We start from the raw sequence: 21042 nt of genomic DNA, 5'->3' as shown, positions 1-21042 counted from the left end.
ACCTGGAGTGCAGCCTCTGGCTTTCCATGGCCCCCAGGGCACTGCCCCGCTGTGGCCTTGCTCCACTCTTGTGAGCTCACTTGTTCCCCTCCTCTCCTCATCCCAGACCTCCAACCCTGGTCCCCATCCTCACTTTCTGCTCACTGAGGAAACAGAAGCATTTGCTGGACTCCTCTGTTCTGTGCTGTAAATGGGGACAGGGCCTTCCCCGGGAATCATGCGGATGAAAGAGAGAATCATGTAAAGCTGGCACATGGGAGCTGCGGGGCGAGGTTTTCCAGGAAGCGTGACCTGCATTCAGCTCTGGCATCTTCTGCGGCCTCTTGCCCCGGGAGTCCACCTGCCCAGGACGCAGACACCCACAGGGAAGGTGCATTCTCCAGATGAGCCTCCAGAGGGCGCCACCACCACAGCGCTAAAGCCTTTTGCACCCAAGTCCTAGAGCCAGGCGCCCGCCCAACTTTGTGCTAGGGCCAGGCCAATGTTACTTTGCAGATCAAGAGGACCAGCGGCTCTGCCCCGTCTCAGGTAGGTCCCTGCACACAACAGGTAGCTCTCACCTCTCCTCTATCCAGGCTATGTGACTCACTAACCTGCAGCCCAGCACCCAGGGCATTTGCCTGGAGAGTGGGCAGAACTTGGCCCCCTCTCCATTCTTCGTCAACTACAGGGCCTCCAGAGGCTCAGAGAGATGGGCCGCATGTGGGAATCAGGAGCTCAGGGCTGGTCACACAGATTCCCAAGCTGGCATCTTGGTGTCTCGCAGAAGGGAGGCAGGGTATTGGAGACACCCCTGCAGAGCTGAGAGTGCTCATCTGGACAGTGGGGATCACCAACTCCTGGCCACCCCATCAGTGGTCTCACTTGGAGGGCACCTGTGCCTGACCCCTCCCTCCACAGGCAGCTCCTGGGGAGGCAGAGGCTGGACAGGGTGGCCTTCCTGCCCTGGCCACCCACTCCCTGGTGCCAGGCATGTTGCATGTTCTCTGACCTGGGTTCTGTATCCTAGGTGGCCCTGGGCAAGCAAGACCCCTCCCACCCCTGGCATTGGCTTCCCCATCCATGAACTAAGGAGGTCCCACTAGATTACTCCTGCCGTGACCTAAGATCAAGAGCATCCCTGCAGCCATGGCCCCAGAGGGCAGGGCTGGTTGCAGTGGCATGGTCAAAGGCTGCCCGCAGCCCCGGCATCCAGCATCCGCTTGGCCAGTGGTGGCCCTGCTTTCCCAGGGATGGGTGTGAAGTTACTCTGAGAACAGGCTGCCTGTGGAGGAAGAGGGACATTCTGGAAGGCCCCTGCTCCCATCCACAGCCCTCAGGAAGGAGGCATTAGGCTGCGGGGTTTCTGTGTGTGCCTCCTGGAGCAGCCACAACCGGACCTGCTGGAGTTTCTTCCAATGCAGATGCCCAGGCTGAGATGGACCCTTCACTGCCCTTTCCCCCAGCTATTCCCACCCACAAGTCGGCATCCACCACCAGGGTAGACCCAACTCAGGCTTCCTGGTTGCACCCTTGACCCCCTGGAGCACAAGTAACAGCCACAGGGCTCACGTTGACAAGCTGGGGTCCTGCAGCTCAGTTCAGGACATGAGTCACACTGCCCTGCTCCTCGCCTGCTGAGGGAACCTGGGGAAGTTGCCTACCCTCCCTAAGCCTTGCCCCCCCCCCCCCCCCGTGTGTACAAGGAGGAAGGCAACAGGCAGTGCCTGGAGGCACAAGTAGGAACGCAGGTTGAAGCCACAGAACAGGCGTCAAGAGCTGCCAACATGTGAGCAGGAGGCCGAGGTTTGTTCTGTACCCACTCTTCGGTGCGTTGGTGGCTCCAGGTCCATCTCCTGCACTCCTCCACTTGTAGCCCCACCCACGAGCTTGCCTCCATCTCGCCTGTCCTTGCAAAGGTCCACGCCATGCACACCTCCAGTGGTAGATTCACATCAGTGTCTTTTTATTGGATTTTCCATGGGCGGCCTGGATGCCTTGAGTGGCCCTGCCCAGCTCGTGGCCTCTGCTCTGGGGACTCTGGCTGGGCACTGCCACCCTGCACTGTCTTTTCCCAAGCAGTTTGGGCTGCTTCCTTGAGACAAACCCAGTGTTCCCACTGCCTTCCTCTGTTTATGCCTGGCTGCCCAGCTGGGACACAGCCCAGGTGTCCCAGTTAGTGGGCTGCTGCCCAGAGCCCTGGCAGCACCTGCTCATCCCAGGCCATGGCAGACCCTCCACAGCGCGGCACAGCGCTGCGCCATCTGCCTACAGCTTGGTGTTGAGATGGAAGAAGTGGGGCGCTGCGTAGGTTGTGACCGGTGGTGCGTGCCAGGCAGACGCAGCCGGGCAAAGTCTGTGGCGGAGGGCACTGTCGAAGGATGCAGGGGGCAAGTGCATCAGCCCCGTGGCCATGGGGGAGGGGCCCGTAGTGGCCAGGAAGTGGGCCGGGAAGGCTGGGATGACCAGGGGGCTGAAAGGGAGCGTGGCCTGGCCCTTTAGGGGGTCCGGGGTGCTGGCAAAGTTCAGTGGGCAGCGCAGCATGGTGCCCCTGTAGGCCCCCGGGGGTGCTGGGCCCAGCAAGCAGGAGACCGCCAGGCCAGGCCCTGCAGGTTTGGCCCCACACTCCTTGGCATCCACCTCCTTAAGAAAGGGAGACACTGCCCGCAGTTTTTTGCCACCATGGGCAAAGCCCTCTTCCTCCAAGCTGCGCTTGCTGCTGAGGCCCGTGCTGCTGGGGAAGGCGGGCGAGGGCACGGGGCTCTCGGCCGGGACTTTGGCCATGGGGGACACCCAGCAGGCTTTGGGCTTGGGGTAGAGGCTGCCCTTCCTGGAGCCGCCTTTGTGGAATGCTGAGGGGCGGTTGGCATCCCCGCCCCACACCAGCGGGGGCTCTTTGATAGACAGTCCCTCCTCTTTGCTGGGAGGCCCCGAGAACACCCCATCTTTAAAGCTGGAGAAGAAGTCCCGGGGGTGCTGGCTGATGGGCTTCAGCACCTCAGTGGGATAGGTGTGGAAACAGCCCGTGAAGATGGGGGCTGAGGGGCAGGGGCCCACCTGAGCCTCCTCCCTGAGGCTGCTGCCAGGGGCCTGCAACCCCTCTTGAGGGGTCAGCCGGTGCCTGGAATTCTCAGCCAGCCCTCCTGGGCTGTGGGGACTCTCTGGGGGATGAACAGCTGGTGATGCCTGGGGCTCCCTGTTGGGGCCACCCGCCCCGTGGCGACAGCCCTCCTGGCACTGCAAGGCCTCTGCCTTGCTCACCTGGGCCAGGAGCTTCTTTTTGGCCAGTGGTGACATGATGCCATGTGTCCCTTTACAGTAGAAGCTGGACAGGAGCCGCTTATAGGCCTCAGGGCAGCTGCTGGCACTCACGAAGGACAGAGACGGCCCAGAGGCTGGGCCCAGCTGATCTGAGCTCTCCCTGGGGGACTCCTGGCTGGGAAGCAGTGCTGGGTCCATGACATCTGTTTTGGTCTTTCCTGGCATCATCTAGAATGAGAAAAGGCCATGCCTCAGGGCTGGGTGTAAGCCATGCATCCTGACCGGGGCACCTGGAGACAGCAGGGTCTTGGGAGTGCCCAGGGCCCCTGCTAGCCCTTGTAGTGCTCCTGTGCATAATCTTCAGAAGGTGCCCTGTCCTCTGAGTGGACACTGTCTGGCATCAGGACAGAGGGCCTAGTGGATGGGGTGTGCGCTAGAGCTCAGACCCCACTCGCATAACCGTTTGCAGAGAACCTGGAGCCCCTGCAGCCATATCGAGGGCAGGCGCTCACCTGGTCCACCTGCCGCTCCTCCTTGGCCTTCTTCGGCCTCTCAGTGGCCCCGTCATCTGCCCGCTGCTCCTTGGCCATCTTGTATTGTTTCCTGGGCTTGGAGGGCGGCAGCGGCTTGTCATCCTCCCCCTTCAGGTGCCGCACATATGGGAGGACCAGCCTGGGGAGGAGCAGGGCAGGCAGGTCACTAGGAGGCCAGGCCTACCCCCACTGCCTCTATGTCCCCCTGGGTCCCCCTCTCTCCCCGGCTACATACAGCCCACCCAGCAGCCCCAAGCCGTGATGGGGATGGAGCACAGCACAGCCCCGCTGCCCCAGGCTGGGGGAGACACATTCTGCCCTGTCCTCTGCATCCCCACATTGGGCCAAGGCCCAAACGGAGGGCCCAGGTGTCCTGCACCCTGGGCCTGCAGTGGCCACCCCACTGTACCTCTCGTAGTGGCGGCGCGTGCAGGTGGCCGCGCTGGTGCTGCCTGGGCTGCCCCCGAGCTCGTCATACACGTTCTTCCAGAGACGGCGACCGGTCACCTGCAAGGGCACCACGTGAGGGCACGGCAGGCGGGCGCTCACTGTCGGCCGAGGTCCTCACAGCTCTGGGTCCCGCTCGAAGGGACCAGGCAAGAATCCCGGTTTTGCAACTGCCTCTCTGGGCCGGGAGGTTGGAGGGGGCTGCCGGGCAGCCAGCCAGTTCTCCTCTCCCCGGGGCCACCCAACTGCTAGCCCAAGCAGCTTTCCGAGCATGGGGCGGGCAGAACAGATGGGAAGGGAGGAAAACTTGCTTTGAGCAGCACAGCACCAGCGAGGCAGGCCCCTCCTGCTCCCTGTAGCAGGCAGGGGCAGGATGGGGGATCTGCCTCTCCCTTCTGTCTGGAAGCAAGGATGGCTCGGTGGGCTGGCCCTAGTGTGCTGCAGGGAGGGGGGCCTTCCTTACCAGCTCATAGGCCCCCAGCTTCTCCACCGCCTTGTAGATCTTCCACAGGTTAACTGGAGGAGAGAGGGGCAGGCCTGCTGTCAGTCTATGGCTCTGGCCGGCAGGCACAGACAGCACACACCCACACAGGGCCACTGCAACTGATGGGCAGGCCAGGCCTGGTGCACCGGTGGCCCAGTGGCTGGTGAGGATGGAATCCAGGTCCACCCGTCCCCCAGCATGGGGGGGGGGCATCCTATTTGCAACCCTGCTAGGCTGGCAGCATCCAGGGTAGCCCAGAGGGGAGGTGCCTGCCCAATGCCCTGCCTGGTGGGGTCCCCTGTTGGGCCCCCCTCCCTGCCTGCACCCCAGGGACGCACTCTGCTTGAAGCCGAGATGGGGCACCCTCTCGATGGGCGTGTGTCGCTCCTTCATGAACTTGTAGAGGCTGACCAGGAAGGCCTGCTCCTCCTCCCGCTCCTGCTCCTCCTCCCGCTCCCCGCCTGCCTCGGGGGAGTCCTGGGGAAAGAACGGGAGGCATTGGGATGGGCCCCAGTCGGTGGGTGGCTGGAGACAAGCAGAAACCACCGGCTGTGGGGAGGAAAAAGGTGCCTGCTCCAACCCCAGGCTCCCCAAGAGCACCGAGCCCACTGCTCTGGGCTGGAGTGACTTCCTGGGTCCCACAGGGCACAGGTGTCAGTTCTTGATGCCCAAGCCCAGACAGGGCAGGAGTCCAGGACCTCCCCAGAGGCCTGGCAGCCCAGAGCAGCCGGCACCAGAGACGGCCACAGGAACAGTCCCCAGCCTTCGCCAGGCCAGGATCACTTCTTCATCTTGCTCTTAATTTTGTTACACCTGTGTCTTAGCTCCTCTGCCACACCGTGTACTTCTCTGCAGGGCAGGCTGTGTGTCCCCAGGACCCCTGGGATGAAAGCTGAAGGAACGAAGGTGTCTAGCGCTGCAGGGCCACACCGCCTGGCCTGCGTCCACTGAGCCTCTGCCCTGGCGGCTGCCTCTCTGATCCACCAGCCTGCCGTACTAAATTTAGGGAGCAGAAACTCCGGGTGTCTGCTGGCACATTGCTGTCAGGTACGCAGGACTTTTGGTTGCCGGTCCCAGAGGGGCAATTCCTGCTGAAGCTTCATCAGGCAGGTGGCTCGGGACAGGGGAGTATGGTTGGGCTGGGCTGAGGGCCCAAGGCCCATGTCCTGGCCCAAGGTAGGCTCCTGCTTGGAGAATGCCCAGCTCCCAGAAGGACATGGACCATCTGGGCCTAGAACAGTGCAGAGAGCCATGTGTTCCAAAAATATTTGACTCAAGTTTATTTCACTGTTTTTAAGGTACTAAAGCCCTCTGATAATAAACGACACACAAACCCATGTTACCCATGAAGTCGTAACATGCCAGAGACCCGGGGGCTGCTGTGTGTGGACCTCAGAAGGCAGGCTCTCATGGCTGCTCTCAGAGTCTGCCCTTCTAGTCCTTTCCTCTGAGTTCCAGGCAAGTTGTCAAAGACTGTTACCATTTGCGACCACTTTTCTACGTGAATCAGGGTGTTTTCTCCAGACTGCGCCACCAAAGCAAATGGCCAAAATGAATGGAAGCTGAGCCTGACTGTGCTCCAAAAATGGCGCCTGCAGCCCCCGTTTCAGATTCTGTGTTCATCAAAATAGCCTTGTTGAGCTCACCGAGCAACTCTGTGTGTCCACATTATAAATGTGGAGGGACAGATGTACATGTAATTTTACATCATAGAATGATGCTTTTGTCTGTTTTATGGATCAGGGGGCCAGGTCATGTTTGTCTGAAAAAAGGGCTCTGCTACAAAAACCGTAGGTGACGGGTGAGTCCCCCCACCTGCCTGGCAGGGTGGGTTATAGGGACGGTTTCCCTCCTGAGAGTTTGGGGAGTCTCCAGGTTCACCTGGAGTCTGAGCACAGGTGAGGGTGGCAGGGAAGAGCCCCCGAGGGAGTCACCAACTCACCTCCAGCTGGATGGGGCTCTGGCTCCTGCTCTGCTCACCATCGGGTTTAGGGGACAAGGGTGGGTCTAGGGGGTCACCGTCCTCTGCCTGTTTCCTTTTCCCTTTGACAGGGGGTGCTGAAGGAGAAAGGGAAGAAAGAGGAGAGAGGGGGAGGGGAGGGAGAAAGAGCACATGAGATACAGGTAGGGAGGAACAGGTGACCAAGGAGAGGTGCCCCCCCTCAACTGGAATTGGCCAGGAGGAAGAGGTGTGTCCCTGTCTGCACGCAGGCTGTCCCCCCCAACACACACACACAGGGGGTCCCATGGCCGCCCCTGCTGACCGTCCTCTCTCCTCACCCCAACCCAACCCCGCCTGCTCCACACCAGCCTGTCTTCTCTCCTCTACTCCAGCCATCTCCCCGTGTCTTTGAAGGAAACCCTAAACCGCCTTGGGGCAGGTCACAGGCGGCAGGGTTGGGCTGTGGTGCTCGGGGCAACCCCATCTCCAGGGGCCAACCCCTCTCCAGAGCCCGCCCCACGTCAGGCAAAGTCTCACAGCAGCTCAGCCTCACCGGGCAGTGGCTGAGGCTCCCGTCTGTGGTCCCCCAAAGCACCGCTGCGGTGCTTGGACAGGATTTTCTCCAGGAATGACCGAGAAGACAATAAGTGCCTGTTTGTGACACGTCTGACTTTTCCCTGAGCAGCTACAGAATTCTGACTGCCCCTAATTAGGCCACAGGCTCTGCTCACCTGCAAGGGTCCTAGTCACCTTTCAGGTCTCTGCTGATAAGTCCCTTCCTCTGGGTGGCCTCTGCCATTCTCGCCACCCTTGGCTATTCACAGCTATCTGACTCAATGGCCTGTCGCCCATCTGGCCCTCTGATAGATCAGTGAGGCCTCCCGGTACCCACAGTAGGTGCCAGTAAGCTAGAATGAGATGAGTGAGGCTCATGACAGACCTACATGGAGGCAGGAGGAACCATGGGCTCTATTTTACTAAAGGCCACCATGTGCTGATGTCTGCAAAAACGCAACACCTCTGCCATTGCCAAAAACACAACCGTTGGAAACTGCCTCAGGCCACGTGGCAGGTTGGCAGCGGATCCCACACCGGGAACCCACCTCTTTTGACAACTTTCCTTTCTTTTATGTTTTCTTCTTAATCTAATATGGACTGCATCATACTCCTGGTTCACTCCAGCTCAGGAAACTGTTATTGCTGGGAACCTGTGAGATTTCCCCTCTACCCGGGACAGAAAGAGAATGTCCTTGGGAACAAACCCACCTCAACATGACCCAGAGGCATGTAGTGTTAGATCTTTGGCCACTGAATGGTCTCTCCTTTGATGGTTGTTCAGGTAAGTGCTGCTAAGCCTGCAACTACTCTCTCGTGTTGTGTGTGTCCTCGGCTCTGGGTCCCTGGCTCTTTCACATACCTTGGAGATACTGTGGGCTCAGTTCCAGACAACCAAGATAAAGCAAATATCACAATAAAGCTAGTCTCACAAATTTTTTGGCTTCCCAGTGCACGTAAAAGCTATGTTTACACTGTACTGTGGTCTATTAAGTGTACAACAGCATGTCTACATGAACAGCATTAATATCTTAATTTAAAAATACTTTATTGCTAAAAAATGCTAACAATCATCTGAGCCTTCAAGTTGTAATCTTATTGCTGATGGAGGGTCTAATGTCCATGTTGATGGCTGCTGACTCATCCAGGTAGGGACTGCTGAAGGTTGGGGTGGCTGTGACAATTTCTTAAAAAATAAGACAAAAATGAAGTTTGCTGCATTGATCGACTCTTCCTTTCACGAAAAATTTCTCTGAAACACAGGATGCTGTTTGATAGCCTTTTACCCACAGTACAACTTCTTCCAAAATTGGAGCCAATCCTCTCAAACCCCGCTGCTGCTTTATCAACTAAGTTTATGTAATATTCTTAACCCTTTGTTGTCATTCCAACATCTTCACCAGGAGTAGATTCCATCTCAAGAAACCACTTTTGTTTGCTCATGCGTAAGAAGTGACTCCTCATCCTTTCAAGTTTTCTCATGAGATGACAGCAATTCAGGCTCCACTTCTAATTCCAGTTCTCTTGCTGATTCTACCTCATCTGCAGTGCCTTCCTCCACTGAAATCTGGCACCCCTCAAAGTCACTCATGAGGATTAGAATCAACTTCTCCCAAACTCCTTTTAATATTGATATTTAGACCTCCTCCCATGAATCACGAATGTTCTTAATGACATCTAGAATGATGAATCCTTTCCTGAAGGTTTTCAGCTGACTTTGCTCAGCTCCATTAGAGGAATCACTATCTATGGCAACTATAGCCTTACAAAATATATTTCTTAAATAGTAAGGCTTGAAAGTAGAAATTACTCCTTGATCCACAGGCTTCAGAATGGATGCTGTGTTAGGAGGCATGAAAACAACATCAATCTCTTTGTACATCTCCACCAGAGCTCTTGGGTGGCCAGGTACGTTGTCAACAAGAAGTAATGTTTTGAAATGAATTTTTTCTGATTAGGTCTCAAAAGTGGGCTTAAAATATTCAGTAAACCACGCTATAAGCAGAAGTGCTGCCATCCAGGCTTTGTTTTTCCATTTATAGAGCACAAGTAGAATAGAATTATTCTATTATCCCATAATTCTTTTTTTTTTTTTTTTTTTGAGACAGAGTCTCGCTTTGTTGCCCAGGCTAGTGTGAGTGCCGTGGCGTCAGCCTAGCTCACAGCAACCTCAAACTCCTGGGCTCGAGCGATCATTCTGTCTCAGCCTCCCGAGTAGCTGGGACTACAGGCATGTGCCACCATGCCCGGCTAATTTTTTTTTTTTATATATATATCAGTTGGCCAATTAGTTTCTTTCTATTTATAGTAGAGACGGGGTCTCGCCCTTGCTCAGGCTGGTTTTGAACTCCTGACCTTGAGCAATCCGCCCGCCTCGGCCTCCCAGAGAGCTAGGATTACAGGCGTGAGCCACCGCGCCCGGCCCCATCCCATAATTCTTAAGGGATCTAGGATTTCTGGTATGGTAAATGAGCACTGGCTTCAACTTAAAGTCACCAGCTGCACTGGCCCCTAACAAGAGAGTCAGCCTATCTTTGAAGCCGAGCATTGACTTCTCTTTAACTAGATGGCATCTAGAAGATGTCCTAGATGGCATCTTCTTCCAATATAAAGCTGCTTTGTCTACATTGAAAATCTGTTGTTCAGTGTAGCCACATTCATCACTGATCTTTGCTAAATTTCCTGGATAACTTGCTGCAGCTTCTATGTCAGCACTTGTTGCTTCACCTTGGTTTTTTGTTTGTTTGTTTTTTGAGACAGAGTCTCACTCTGTCACCTGGGTACAGTACAGTGGCATCACCATAGCTCACTGCAACCTCAAACTCCTGGGCTCAAACGATCCTCCTGCCTCAGCCTCCAAGAGGGCTAGAATCATAGGCGCAAGTCACTGCCCCCAGCCGTCGCCTCATACTTTTACATTAAAGTACAGAGGTATAAAGTTCTTTCCTTCCTTAAACCTCATAACCAACGTCTGCTAGCTTCCAACCTTTCTTCTGTAGCTTCCTCGCCTCTCTCAGCCTTCACAGAACTGAAGACAGTTAGCAACTTGCTCTGGATTAGGTTTTGGCTTAAGGGAATGTTGTGGCGGGTTTGATCTAACCAGACCACTACAACGTTCTCCATTATCAGCAATAAGGCTATCTAGCTTTCTTTTCACTCATGTGTTCACTAAAGTAGCACTTTCTTATTTCCTTAAAGTGCTTTTTTATGCATTCACAACTTGGCAAACTGGCCAAGAGGCCCAGCTTTCAGCCCATCTTGGCTTTCAACATTCCTTCCACTACGCTTTGTCACTTTTCACTTTTGGTTTAAAGTGAGAGATGTGCGACTCTACCTTTCACTAAACCTTTAGAGGCCACTGTAGGGCTATTAAATGGCCTGATTCAGTACTGCTGTGTGTCAGGGAACAGGAGGCCTGAGAGACGGGAACGGCCGGCCAGCGGAGCCGTGAGCACACAGGATGTCGATCAATCGAGCTGCCGGCTTATGTGGGTGTGCTCCGTGGCACCCCAAACCAATTACATTAGTATCATCAAAGGTCACTGATCACAGATCACCATAACAGATATAATAATAACGGAAAAATGTGAAATATTTCAAGAATTACCAAAATATGACACAGACATGAAATGAGCACGGGCTGTTGGGAAAATGGCGCAGACTCGCTCAACACAAACCTTCAATGTGCAAAAAAGCAAAGCACAATAAAGTGAGATATGCCTATATGTCCTCTCATTTAGTCCCAGGAGGGATCCTGGGTTTTTTTGTTTGTTTTTTGGGTGTTTTTTTTTTTTTTGTGTGTGTGTGTTTTGAGACAGAGTCTCGCTTTGTTGCCCAGGCTAGAGTGAGTGCCGTGGCATCAGCCTAGCTCACAGCAACCTCAAACTCCTGGGCTCAAGCAATCCTGCTGCCTCAGCTTCCCAAGTAGCTGGGACTATAGGCACGCACCACCATGCCTGGCTAATTTTTTTTTCTATATATATTAGTTGGCCAATTAATTTCTTTCAATTTATAGTAGAGACGGGGTCTCCCTCTTGCTCAGGCTGGTTTCGAACTCCTGACCTCGAGCAATCCACCAGCCTCGGCCTCCCAGAGTGCTAGGATTACAGGTGTGATCCACCATGACTGGCCAAGGAATCCCGTTTTAAAGGGGAGGAAACTGAAGCCAGAAAGTTGCTTGCTTCCCTGGGCAACCAGGATTCAAAACAGTCTGCCTGACCAGCGGCTGCTGTGCTTATTATCCACATTTGCAAAGCCTCCGTGAAGAGTCCAAAGAAGTCAGCTAGTCTTCTTCCTTCCCTCCCTTAACTCCTGCTGCTCAGGACCTTGGCATAGACTCTGCATTTGTCTGAGTGTGACCAGGGCTTCTCACTGGAGCCCTCCTGCAAACTTGCTATGTGACCTGGGCAAGTCCCTCCCCTTGGGCTTCAGAAAAGCAAGGTGATTGGAGCAAGGCCCATTAGCATCACCTGGAGAAGCATTTTAAAGACACTGATGCCTGGGCCCCACCCAGAGTCTGATTTAAGGTCCTGCATGGGACATCAGAGTTTAAAGCTCCCCAGGGGGTGGCCAGAGGGCAGCCAGGCAGAGAACCATGGGTCCAGAGGATCCCTATTTCCTTCTGCTTGGTTCTGAGTTTGTGAGCTCTGCCTGGGCCACACTCAGGAAAATCTCCTGGAGCCAGGCACTTGGGTTACCAGGAAAGGAGGTCAACAATCCAAGCTGTTTAACCCCAGATGGGAAAGGGATTAGAGCTGTCACCTTAAGCCACAAAGGGACTCACTCTATCTCTGTGTCCAGCTGAGTCCCCAAATGAACTTGGCCTTCATCCTCACCCAGCCAGGGCTAGCTCTCTGTCCTGGTGGGGCCTTCTGGGCTGCAGGCCCTTGGGCTCCTGCTTCTGCAGCCTTAGCTGGGTGAGAGGGAGAGTCCTCCCCTCTTTCTCTGGGGCCTTCTGTCCTGTCCCTGGCTGCCCTAATCACTCCCTTCCCACAACCATTTATAGATCAGGGTTCTAGTAAATCTTCACTTATAAAAAAGGTTCTGCTACGAAAAGTAAGTTTGAAACCCGCTACCATAGGCAGTGGGTACATCCTCCTGTCTGCCAGCTCCCAGCTCTGGCACCTCCCAATGCACAGCAGGGCAGGCCCCCTCCCAGTGCAGTGCAGGGAAGGGGTTTATCAAGCGAGAGGTGTCTACTGGCTCCCCCAGCTCAGAGGCAGGAGAACCCCGCTCGCCTCTGCGTGACTGCTGCAGCGGCAGCACTGAGCTCCTGTCTTGCTCCAAGCTTGCATGTGTAGGTCCCTCCCTGCACAGCGCCCTGGACGTCCCATGTGTAATCAGGGAGGTGGATCCAATGAAAGAAAGAAAACTGCTCTCCACAAGAATGTCATTCAGACATGACTTTTTCCATCCAGGAAACAATAATGATGATAATGGTGATGACTGTTCCACTGTTTACTTTTTACACATCTGGAATCTATTCTGGTATAAGGTATGAGATAGGGATCTTATCCACCTTTCTCCACCATTGGTTAGGTGGTCCCCGTATTGACTGAGCAACTCCATCCCCCAATGACTTGAAACGTTACTTTCCCCACAATCCCAGTGCTTACAAGGAACACATCTGGGACTATTTCTGGACTTTCTATTCTGTTTCATCCACTGTGGGATGCTGGGACCTGTGCACACTGTTTTAATTTTTGTAGCTCTGTAAAACAAGTTACTATCCAGGGGGCAAGCCACCCAATAGTACCCTTCTTTTAAAAATATTCCATCTGAACTTTAGGATATTTTTGTCACATTCTCTTAAAAAACAAAACAAAACAAAAAAACCTCTAGGGTTTTGATTGCACTTAGGTTTAGAAACTACTTTGAGGAGAAATAACACCTTTATGATATTGCATCTTTCTTTCAGGACCACGTGCCTCCTATGACTCAGGTTCCCCTACGCAGTCCTCAGAAGTTCCTTCTTAAAGCTCCGTGCCTTTCCTGTTGAGGTTATTTCTCGTCTGTTTCTCGAGTTTTGTGCAGCCAGATAATAGTGTCAGAGAAGCCCTAATAACAGTAAGACTTCATGAGCCCCCTCTGATTTACTCATTTCACTGCTGGGAAGACAACCAAGGGAGGCTAGATGTCTATACCAGAAGATGAGCCTGGGCCCTTAGTGACCAGTGTCTTACTAGGCACAAGTGGGTATGGCAGGGTTCAGGGCCAGAAGCTTCCTGAAGGCCCTTCCTGCGTATGTATGAGTCTGATATCTGCTCAACTCCATGCTTGTTGAGTCAAGCTCAACTCCCAGATCCTAAAACTACAGCAGTAAAGAGGTTAGTTTCAGTCCCTCATTCCAACAGAGGATGTTCCAGCAGGTCTACCCGTTCTCAAGTCATTCCCTACTTCCCTCTCTACGCGGTTCTCTTCACCAACTCCAATCGGTGCTCTGGCCGGCCTAGGATGAGGCATCTTGTATACTGCCTTATTAAAACCTTCCCAGTCACCCAAGGGTATTATTCTCCCTTTTAACAGATGTAATACCTGAGGCTCAGAGAGGTTCAGTAACTCACCTGAGGTCACACAGCTTACTAGTGGCAGAGATAAGATTCAGAACCACAGCAGTCTGACTGCTCTAAAACCCTTAACCCTGAGATCTAGAGTTTTATTCTTTGTGTTTTTCGTTTGTTTGCTTGTTTGTTTAGAGAAGAGGTCTTGCTATGTTACCCAGGCTTGACTCAAACTCCTGGGCTCAAGCCATCCTCCCACCTCAGCCTCCCAAATAGATGGGACCACAGGCTCACACCACTGCACCCAGCTTAGAGGTTTCGTTTTGTTTTTTAAGTGGGAATAGGAACACCCCAAGTTCCTTATCTGTGCTCAAAGGGTGCAAACTTGTTTGCTTTCCCTGAGTGAATCTGCAGGCTCCCAGCACATCACCCCTGTTATTCTGCTAACATGAGCTGGTCTGCATTGACTGCTAAGGCAGCCATGCCCCGAGATGGGAGGGGCCCATCAAAACGCTGCACCCTTACAGAGGTGGGCAGCTGGGGGGTAGGGTGGGAGGCAGGGCTTCTATAGCCCTCACCAGTAATCAACTTCCCTGGCCTTGAGGGCCCATCATCTTTGAATAAGGAGTAGTATCTCCATAATCTTGAGATTATAATTCCTAAATTATAACTCTAAGGAGGTATCAAAACTGTTGACTCCTTTCGAATTTCTTTAAGAAACTGCCACCTGTGACCTGAGAGAGTAGCCAGGGCACAGCCTACCTGCAGAGGTGGGGGGAGGGGGGAGTAGTGCAAAGGGGGAAGGTGAAGGCGCTGTGTGTGAGGAGCCCAGCGGAGGAGAGTCACTGAAGACAAACTGCAGATGTCTCACCCTGCCTTGGGTGGTGGGAAGGCAGGGGGCCCCTGGGAACCTGCCCTGCCAGACAGTGGGCTGACATCGGATGAGAGTGGGGCGGGAGCAGAGATAGGGCAGGGGGCTCTGGCACCCCATAGGTGCATCTTTTACCAGGTCAGTCGCTGCTTCTGCACCAGTTTCCCCGTCTATCAGAGGAGTGTTCTAGACTCCACGGGTGCAATGTTCTAAGCAGAAGAAAGCCAAAAATGAGGCTTCCCCAACAAACCATAGCTGAGCTTGTTGAGATCCCAAGCCTGCCTGTTCTGCTCACTCCACAGGGTACCTCGCTCCCCCACCAGCAGGTGCTCTGGAAACATCAGTTCAGTGGATGCAGGATGAGCACACTTGATCTTATACACCCCTGATGCTCAGAGAAGGGCTGTGACTAATCCAAGGCCACACAGCCCTCGAGTTTACCAGCTTGCTGGGGTTCACACACCCCCCTTCTCTGGCCCGCCCCACTCACCCTCCCGGGGATGGGAAGGAAGTGACACTTCCTTTCATGAAAAGTTACTGACTGGGAACACTGCGTCAATTACCACAATAATGGTAACAGCAGCCTCAATAACAACCAGCAGACACTGCCCCACCCCCTCGCCTGAGGTTGTTGGCTTAAGTTTCTCAGAGCTTGAGCTGGAGCAGAAACAAAGACAGCCTTTGAAGAAGCCAGTCTACTCCGTGGCCCAGAGCTGGCTGCCTGGTGGAGTCTCTGCATGGAGCTTGCTCCAGTGGGTTGTTTGGGCAGGAGGGACCTGCCAAGGGCTGCGCTGGAGCCAGCGATGAGGACAGAGGAGCTGGACATGGGACCCTCTTCCCACTGGGTCCAGAGTGCAGTTCACACCACAGCCCAGCCTCAGCACATCAGCTGAGTTGAGTCTTGGGGCAACTGTGGCCAAGATGAGGGCCTTGCAAGGGTCCAGAAAGGAGGGGGCTTCAGGGGGCACCAAACGTGAGACTACCAACTCCCAAGCCACCCTGGGGCTCTCTGTCCCTCTTTACCCAGCTCTGGGATGCCCTAAATGATCCTATGCCAGGATGGGGTTGAAGCCTCCCTCCCCCTGCCCATCACTCCCTACCAACTCTGGGTAATATTTGATGATAACAGTAATGCCCTCCGTGATTGTTTCCTATATTCCCATTCCACCTCTAGAGGAACAAGGCTCAGAGATATTAAGAGACTTGTCCAAGATGTCACCCAACAATAGAGGCAGATTGTCCGAGGTTCCTTCTACCGCCGCCATGCCAAGTTTCAGGCCCCAGGTGGGTCCCGGGCTCAGGATGGACTCTGGAAGTCCGCTCTGGTGGCTGGGAGCCACCATCTCCCACCCCCTCTTTATCTTAGCGTCGTCTGTAGCCTCAGACCCCGACGCTGCGTCGGCTCCCAACAGAGAGGCTCTGGTGGGGGCAAGAAGCACCTGTTATCCTCCCCTAGGCCCCGGCAGGACCCCTTCCCGCCGGCCCGAGACTCCCCAAACAAAGGGACGCTGGGCCGGGCCAGCGCAGTGCCGCGGGACCCGCCGAGCCTTCGGGGGTGCAGCGCCCGGCAAGCCCACCGCACCGCGGGGCGTGGAGAGTGGCGCGGCCCCAGCCGGCGGCGACCCCAGGGCACTGCGGAGGGGCCGACACGCGGCGCCGGGGTTGCGCCCGCAGCTCGGGCAGAGCGCGAAGGCGAACGCCGCCTCCTCGCACACTCGCAGCCTGCGCGCTCCCCGGCCGCCACCCTGTCCCTGCTGGACACCCGGGTGGGGGAAAAGCAGAGGACAGGCACAAGAAAGAAGAGGAGAGTAAAGAGAGAAGCCACCTCTTTCCTGCCGGGGGCTGGGGAGGGTGGGCAGGAGACAACAAGGGAGAGACCAGAGAAGGAACGAGAAAAGGGAAAAGAAAAGCACGGGCGAGAAGCTGGTAGCCGCCGAACGCTCGGCACAGCCCTCGGCTGAAAGAGGAACCGTGGATTCTTCAAAGCGCATTGAGCAAGTTCTTCAAAACCCGCGCGTCCGTTTCAGGAAAGGGCGGCCGCGGTGGAACGCGCCCGCGCGGCCCGGCGCCTCTTCTCGGCGGCGCCGGCGGCTTCCTAGAACCCGCGGCTGTCACGGGGGCGGGGAGGGCGCCGGGAGGGGGAGAGACTGCTGCTGACAGCTGTCACAACAAATTAGCTGAGACCAGCTCGAGATTGAAACCGCAGCAGGAAGTGGGATGACAGAACGGTACAGGGCTTGGTAAATTTCAGGCGAGAGACAGCGAAAAGAGTTTCGAGATAAATGCCCGGGAAGCCCCTGGCCGCCAAAACTTTTTATCTTTCCCTTTTGCGAAGAGCGCGCGCAGACACCCAGCCTCAGCCCTCCCGCCCCGGGCGCCGGGCGCTGCTGGCACCTCGGGCCGGGCTCGCTCCCCCGCGCCTTCGCCCCGAGCCCACCCCAGTCCGCCCTCCGCCCCCCAAAGCCGCACCGGCGGCCGCGAGGGCTGGAAGAGACCGGCGCCGACACCGGAGCCCTCCCAGCGGGGCCGCCGAGCCCCGTTCCGGGCCGGGCCGCAGAGCGCTTACCCATGGCCCGGCGAGGTCCCGCGGCGCCCACCCGGAGCCCGTCGGCCCACGCAACTCTCCGCACACAGCGCTCTCGGCGCTACTGGCTCCGGGCTGCGCTCGCCGGCCGCCTCCCCGCAGCTCGGCCCCGCCCCACTCCGCTCTGGGCTCCCATTGGTGGGCCTGGTTCTTTCGCCAGGGGCTGGAGCCGCCCCCTGAGCCCGGAGATCACTGGGAGTTGTAGTGCGCACCCCTTTCCCTGGCTTAGAGACCCGGACACCTGGAATAAGTTCCTCACCTAGAGGGGCTGAAGCAGGACACCCATTGCTGTCTTGTGCCTCAGTTTCCCTAGAGGCGAAACTAGAGCCTCGAAAAAATCTTTGCTCTCAGCAGGACACTGAGGGCTGGATGGGGTGAGCAAAGTGCTTCTGACTTTGACTTGAAAGTGGCCCTGGGCGTTTCCCAGCTCCCACCCAGCCCCATATGGAAGGAGAGAGTGTTATCTAAACAAGAACCAAACCAGCAAGTCCTTGGCCTAGGCTCTGTGGGGTCCCAGAAATGCCTGGTATCCCAGGCCTGCCCCTACATACAGGCAGACAGAGACAGCTACAAGTTGAGCAGTTCAAAGAGGGGGCATGACCCCCAGCTGAGGAAGGTGAGGGTGAGGTTTCAGGTGAGTGGCGGCAGGAGGAGGTGCGGAGCCAGCCAGAGCAGTAACTTGGACCTCCATGTGCAGCCATTGAGGGGGAAAGCAAGGCTTGGGGTTTTAGCCTCAGCAAATGCCTAGCTAGGACTTGAACCTTGTTCTTAGCACACAGTAGGTACACCGAAAGTCTTGTTAATTTTTTTGTCTTTTTGACACAGGGCCTTGCTCTGTCACCTGGGCTGCAGTGCAATGGCATCATCATAGCTCACTGGACTCAGACACCTGGATTCAAACAACCCTCCTGCTCAGCCTCTCATGTTGCTGGGACTACAGGCATGCATCACCCTACCCAGCTAATTTTCCTATTTCTTATAGAAATGCAGTCTCACTATGTTTCTCAGCCTGGTCTTAAACTCCTGGGCTCAAGTGATTCTCCCACCTTGGCCTCCCAAAGTACTAGGATTTATAGGCATGAACTACCATACCTAGTCTTGTTCATTAATGTAAATAATCATAACAACTCTATGCATTCATTTCACATCATCATTGTCTTAATTTTATGGGTAAAACAGGTCTGAGAGCTGGTCGTGGTGGAGCCAGAACTAAACCCAGGAATTGGGGATCCAGAAGAGGAGCCCTCATACCCAGCTCCCCTGCTCCCTAGTCTGCACCCATTGCTGCCCACCCACCACATTGGTGTTCCTCTTCACACTAAACAGATGGACCAGGGCTGCAGTTTGGTGAACTTGAAACCCTGGCCCTTACCCTATGACCTTGGGATGGAAGATCTGTACAAGTTGAGCCCAAGGCAAACACTGAGCTCTGCAGGATGAATCCCTGTCTACCTCATAATGGGTTGGTTTGTAAGAGCCAGCACCTGTAGCGTTGGTAATACACACATCATCATCAATATGCAGTAACTGCCCCAAACAACCAAAACAGTGGTTCAAAACAACACATCCCACTTCCTAGTGTCCCCTCCAGGAGCCACTGTCCCCTCCAGGAGAGCCAAGGCTGTGGTGGGAGACACTATGATGGAATGCCATTAGGAAAGCTCACACCTTCGTTCATGTTGTATGCACTGATTGGACCAGGCACTATGCCCAAGGTCGGGGATGGAGCAGATACCTGGATCCTGCCCTCAGAGTGAAAATCTAGGCCAACCCCTCCTTCCTGGATTGATACACCACTGATGCGAAACTCATCAACAAAGCGGCAGCTCATCCCACCACAGGATAGGGTTATCCTGCCATCCAGGCAGTGGGCACACTCTTACAGACAGACAGTGGCTGTTGTTCGAAGCTTCAGCAAGTCAGCACCTGCCTGTGCCAACCTGGGAACAATATGATCTAAATTTAATTGCCTCCTGAGGCAACCATTTGCAATAGAAAGTAATTTATAATGGCCAATAAATCCTGTGCAAGAAAGACATCTCCATTTGCTTCCCTAAAAGCATAAACACTTCCATCGCTCAAGCCTCTGCCTCACACACCTTCTGTTCCACCACAGCCACTCTGCTCCTGCCCCTTCTGACCACAGGATCCCAGCGCAGGGTGCCTGAGAGGGGTCACCCAGCCCCTCACTGTCTTGGTGTCTCTCTGTGTGTCTCAATCAGAAAAACAAACCTTCACTAATAAGTAAACACAGTCTTCCTGTAAAAATGTTACAAATAAATCAGTGCTCTGATGCTACTACCCCTACTACCCGAATCCAGTTTCCTTTCTGTCCCAGAGGTAAGGACTATTCTCAGATTGGGTAAAGTCTTCCAGAACTGCTCCTATGGATTTTTATAAATATATGTATCCAGGGTGTAGAACAATATGCAGCTTTGTTTTACGTGTGTATTTAAATAAATAATACAATTCTGATTGTTCCATTCCAAAACTTGCTTTTTTGGTCAACAATAGATCTTGGAGATCTTTCCTTGTTAGAACACAGATTGGCTTCCCTATTGTAACTGCTGGGCAGTGTGCCTTCCTGTGGAACTACTACAGTGCAATTAATCCCCTCTTGCTGGTACTTAATCTTTTGTGATGACATGAATCCTGATGAGAACATTCTAGATTCTAGTCCCTCTTAGAATATTTTCGGGACTCAGGAGCTTACAAAGTATTCCCAAAGACTGAGGCAAAAGCTGCCTTCTAACTCCCACCTCCATATCTTTGCAACCTCTTGTCTGCCCCAGTTTTAGAAAGAAAATATGGCCCTGGGGTGTTTCCCATCCAGGAGCTCTCAGAGCTATAGGGATCATTCGAGATCATCTGTTTATTTGGCCTCATTTTAGAGAGGAGGCCACGAGGCTCAGAGAGGTTAAGCAAATTGCTCAAAGTCACACAGCAAAGTCAGTGCCACTGTTTCTTCTGGGAACTGCAAGCCCATCCAGTGCCTTCAGGAAACAGAACTGCACAGCCAGCTTTCTGCCCTGGGAAGCCCAGTTCCCAGGCTCAACAGTTGCCAAAGGCCCCCAGGGCTTTGTTTTCAAAGGAGAAATGAAGCGGGAAGTATTTTTAACGTTGGCCCCGCCTTGCTCCCCTCCTCCCCCCCAGCTAGCTGTCCAGGAAAGGCCGGCTTCACAGTGGCATTTGCAACTCATGGAAAACAACAAATGCCCAAAATAGATGATACCCAAGCTCAGGAATGGAAAAAATTGGCTCATGGTTTCAAATGCCTCTTTTAGACAAAGACAAGAATAGCTTTTGGCCTTTGGGGAACTGCTGGGGGTGAAGGGATAGTGATCAGAGTCCAGATCCCCAAGGGTCAGCTCTTGCCTGAAAGAGCTTTGGTCACTATCCCCAGGGCATGTGAAAGCTAGCTTCCCGAGCTTTGTCCACACTGGGAGCCACATCTGCACCTGGCTGTCGGTTCCCTCCAACATCTAGCTGAATCCGGAACAACTTCCGTTGTTGGGCTAGGCCTGGGCTGGGCGCACCTCCCTACCGTAACCCTCCCCACCAGGTCCCAGCAGAGAGGAAACCCAAGATTCTTAACTTACTGAGCCTGAAGTGTGAAAGTCAAATTTCCCTGGGAGCAAGTGGGCAGAGGCCAAGGAGAGGAAGCTTGAGTTTTCATCCCTACTCAGACTCAGCCCAGCTCTGTGGCCTTGGACAAGTCACTTAACCTCCCAGAGCCTCAGGTGCCTCATCTGGAAAGTGGGGATAACGCTTCCTTTATTCATTCATCCATTCTTCCAACATGTGTTACGTGGTCTGACCATGTGCCTGCCAGCACTGAGCTAGACACTGGGACACGGCCATGACCAGAACAAAGTCCCTAACCTTA

The 21042-nt window shown here is 54.4% G+C and overlaps 1 protein-coding gene across 3 annotated transcripts; it reads right to left on the bottom strand.

Annotated features, from left to right (window-relative positions):
* Positions 1–1924: 1924 nt before the first annotated feature.
* On the bottom strand, positions 1925–17228 carry ARID5A (AT-rich interaction domain 5A). 3 transcript variants are annotated; one of them, XM_012786909.2, is made up of 7 exons: positions 17139–17228; positions 6647–6762; positions 5043–5181; positions 4684–4736; positions 4183–4280; positions 3753–3912; positions 1925–3468 (listed from the first exon to the last, which is right to left on the bottom strand). In XM_012786909.2, the coding sequence occupies exons 1-7, from the start codon at positions 17140–17142 to the stop codon at positions 2248–2250; spliced, it is 1791 nt and encodes a 596-aa protein (XP_012642363.2). In that variant the 5' UTR covers positions 17143–17228; the 3' UTR covers positions 1925–2247. The 3 variants fall into 3 exon arrangements, with proteins under 3 accessions (XP_012642363.2, XP_075857113.1, XP_075857114.1); XM_076000998.1 differs by lacking the exons at positions 5043–5181; positions 6647–6762 and having other exon boundaries at positions 17139–17222; XM_076000999.1 differs by lacking the exons at positions 5043–5181; positions 17139–17228.
* Between the last annotated feature and the right edge of the window lie 3814 nt (positions 17229–21042).

This window comes from Microcebus murinus, chromosome 3 (genome assembly GCF_040939455.1).
Source record: "Microcebus murinus isolate Inina chromosome 3, M.murinus_Inina_mat1.0, whole genome shotgun sequence".
NCBI lineage: Eukaryota > Metazoa > Chordata > Mammalia > Primates > Cheirogaleidae > Microcebus > Microcebus murinus.
The sequence above is the reverse complement of the archived record's forward strand: the minus strand, read 5'-3'. Positions and strand labels throughout refer to the sequence as shown.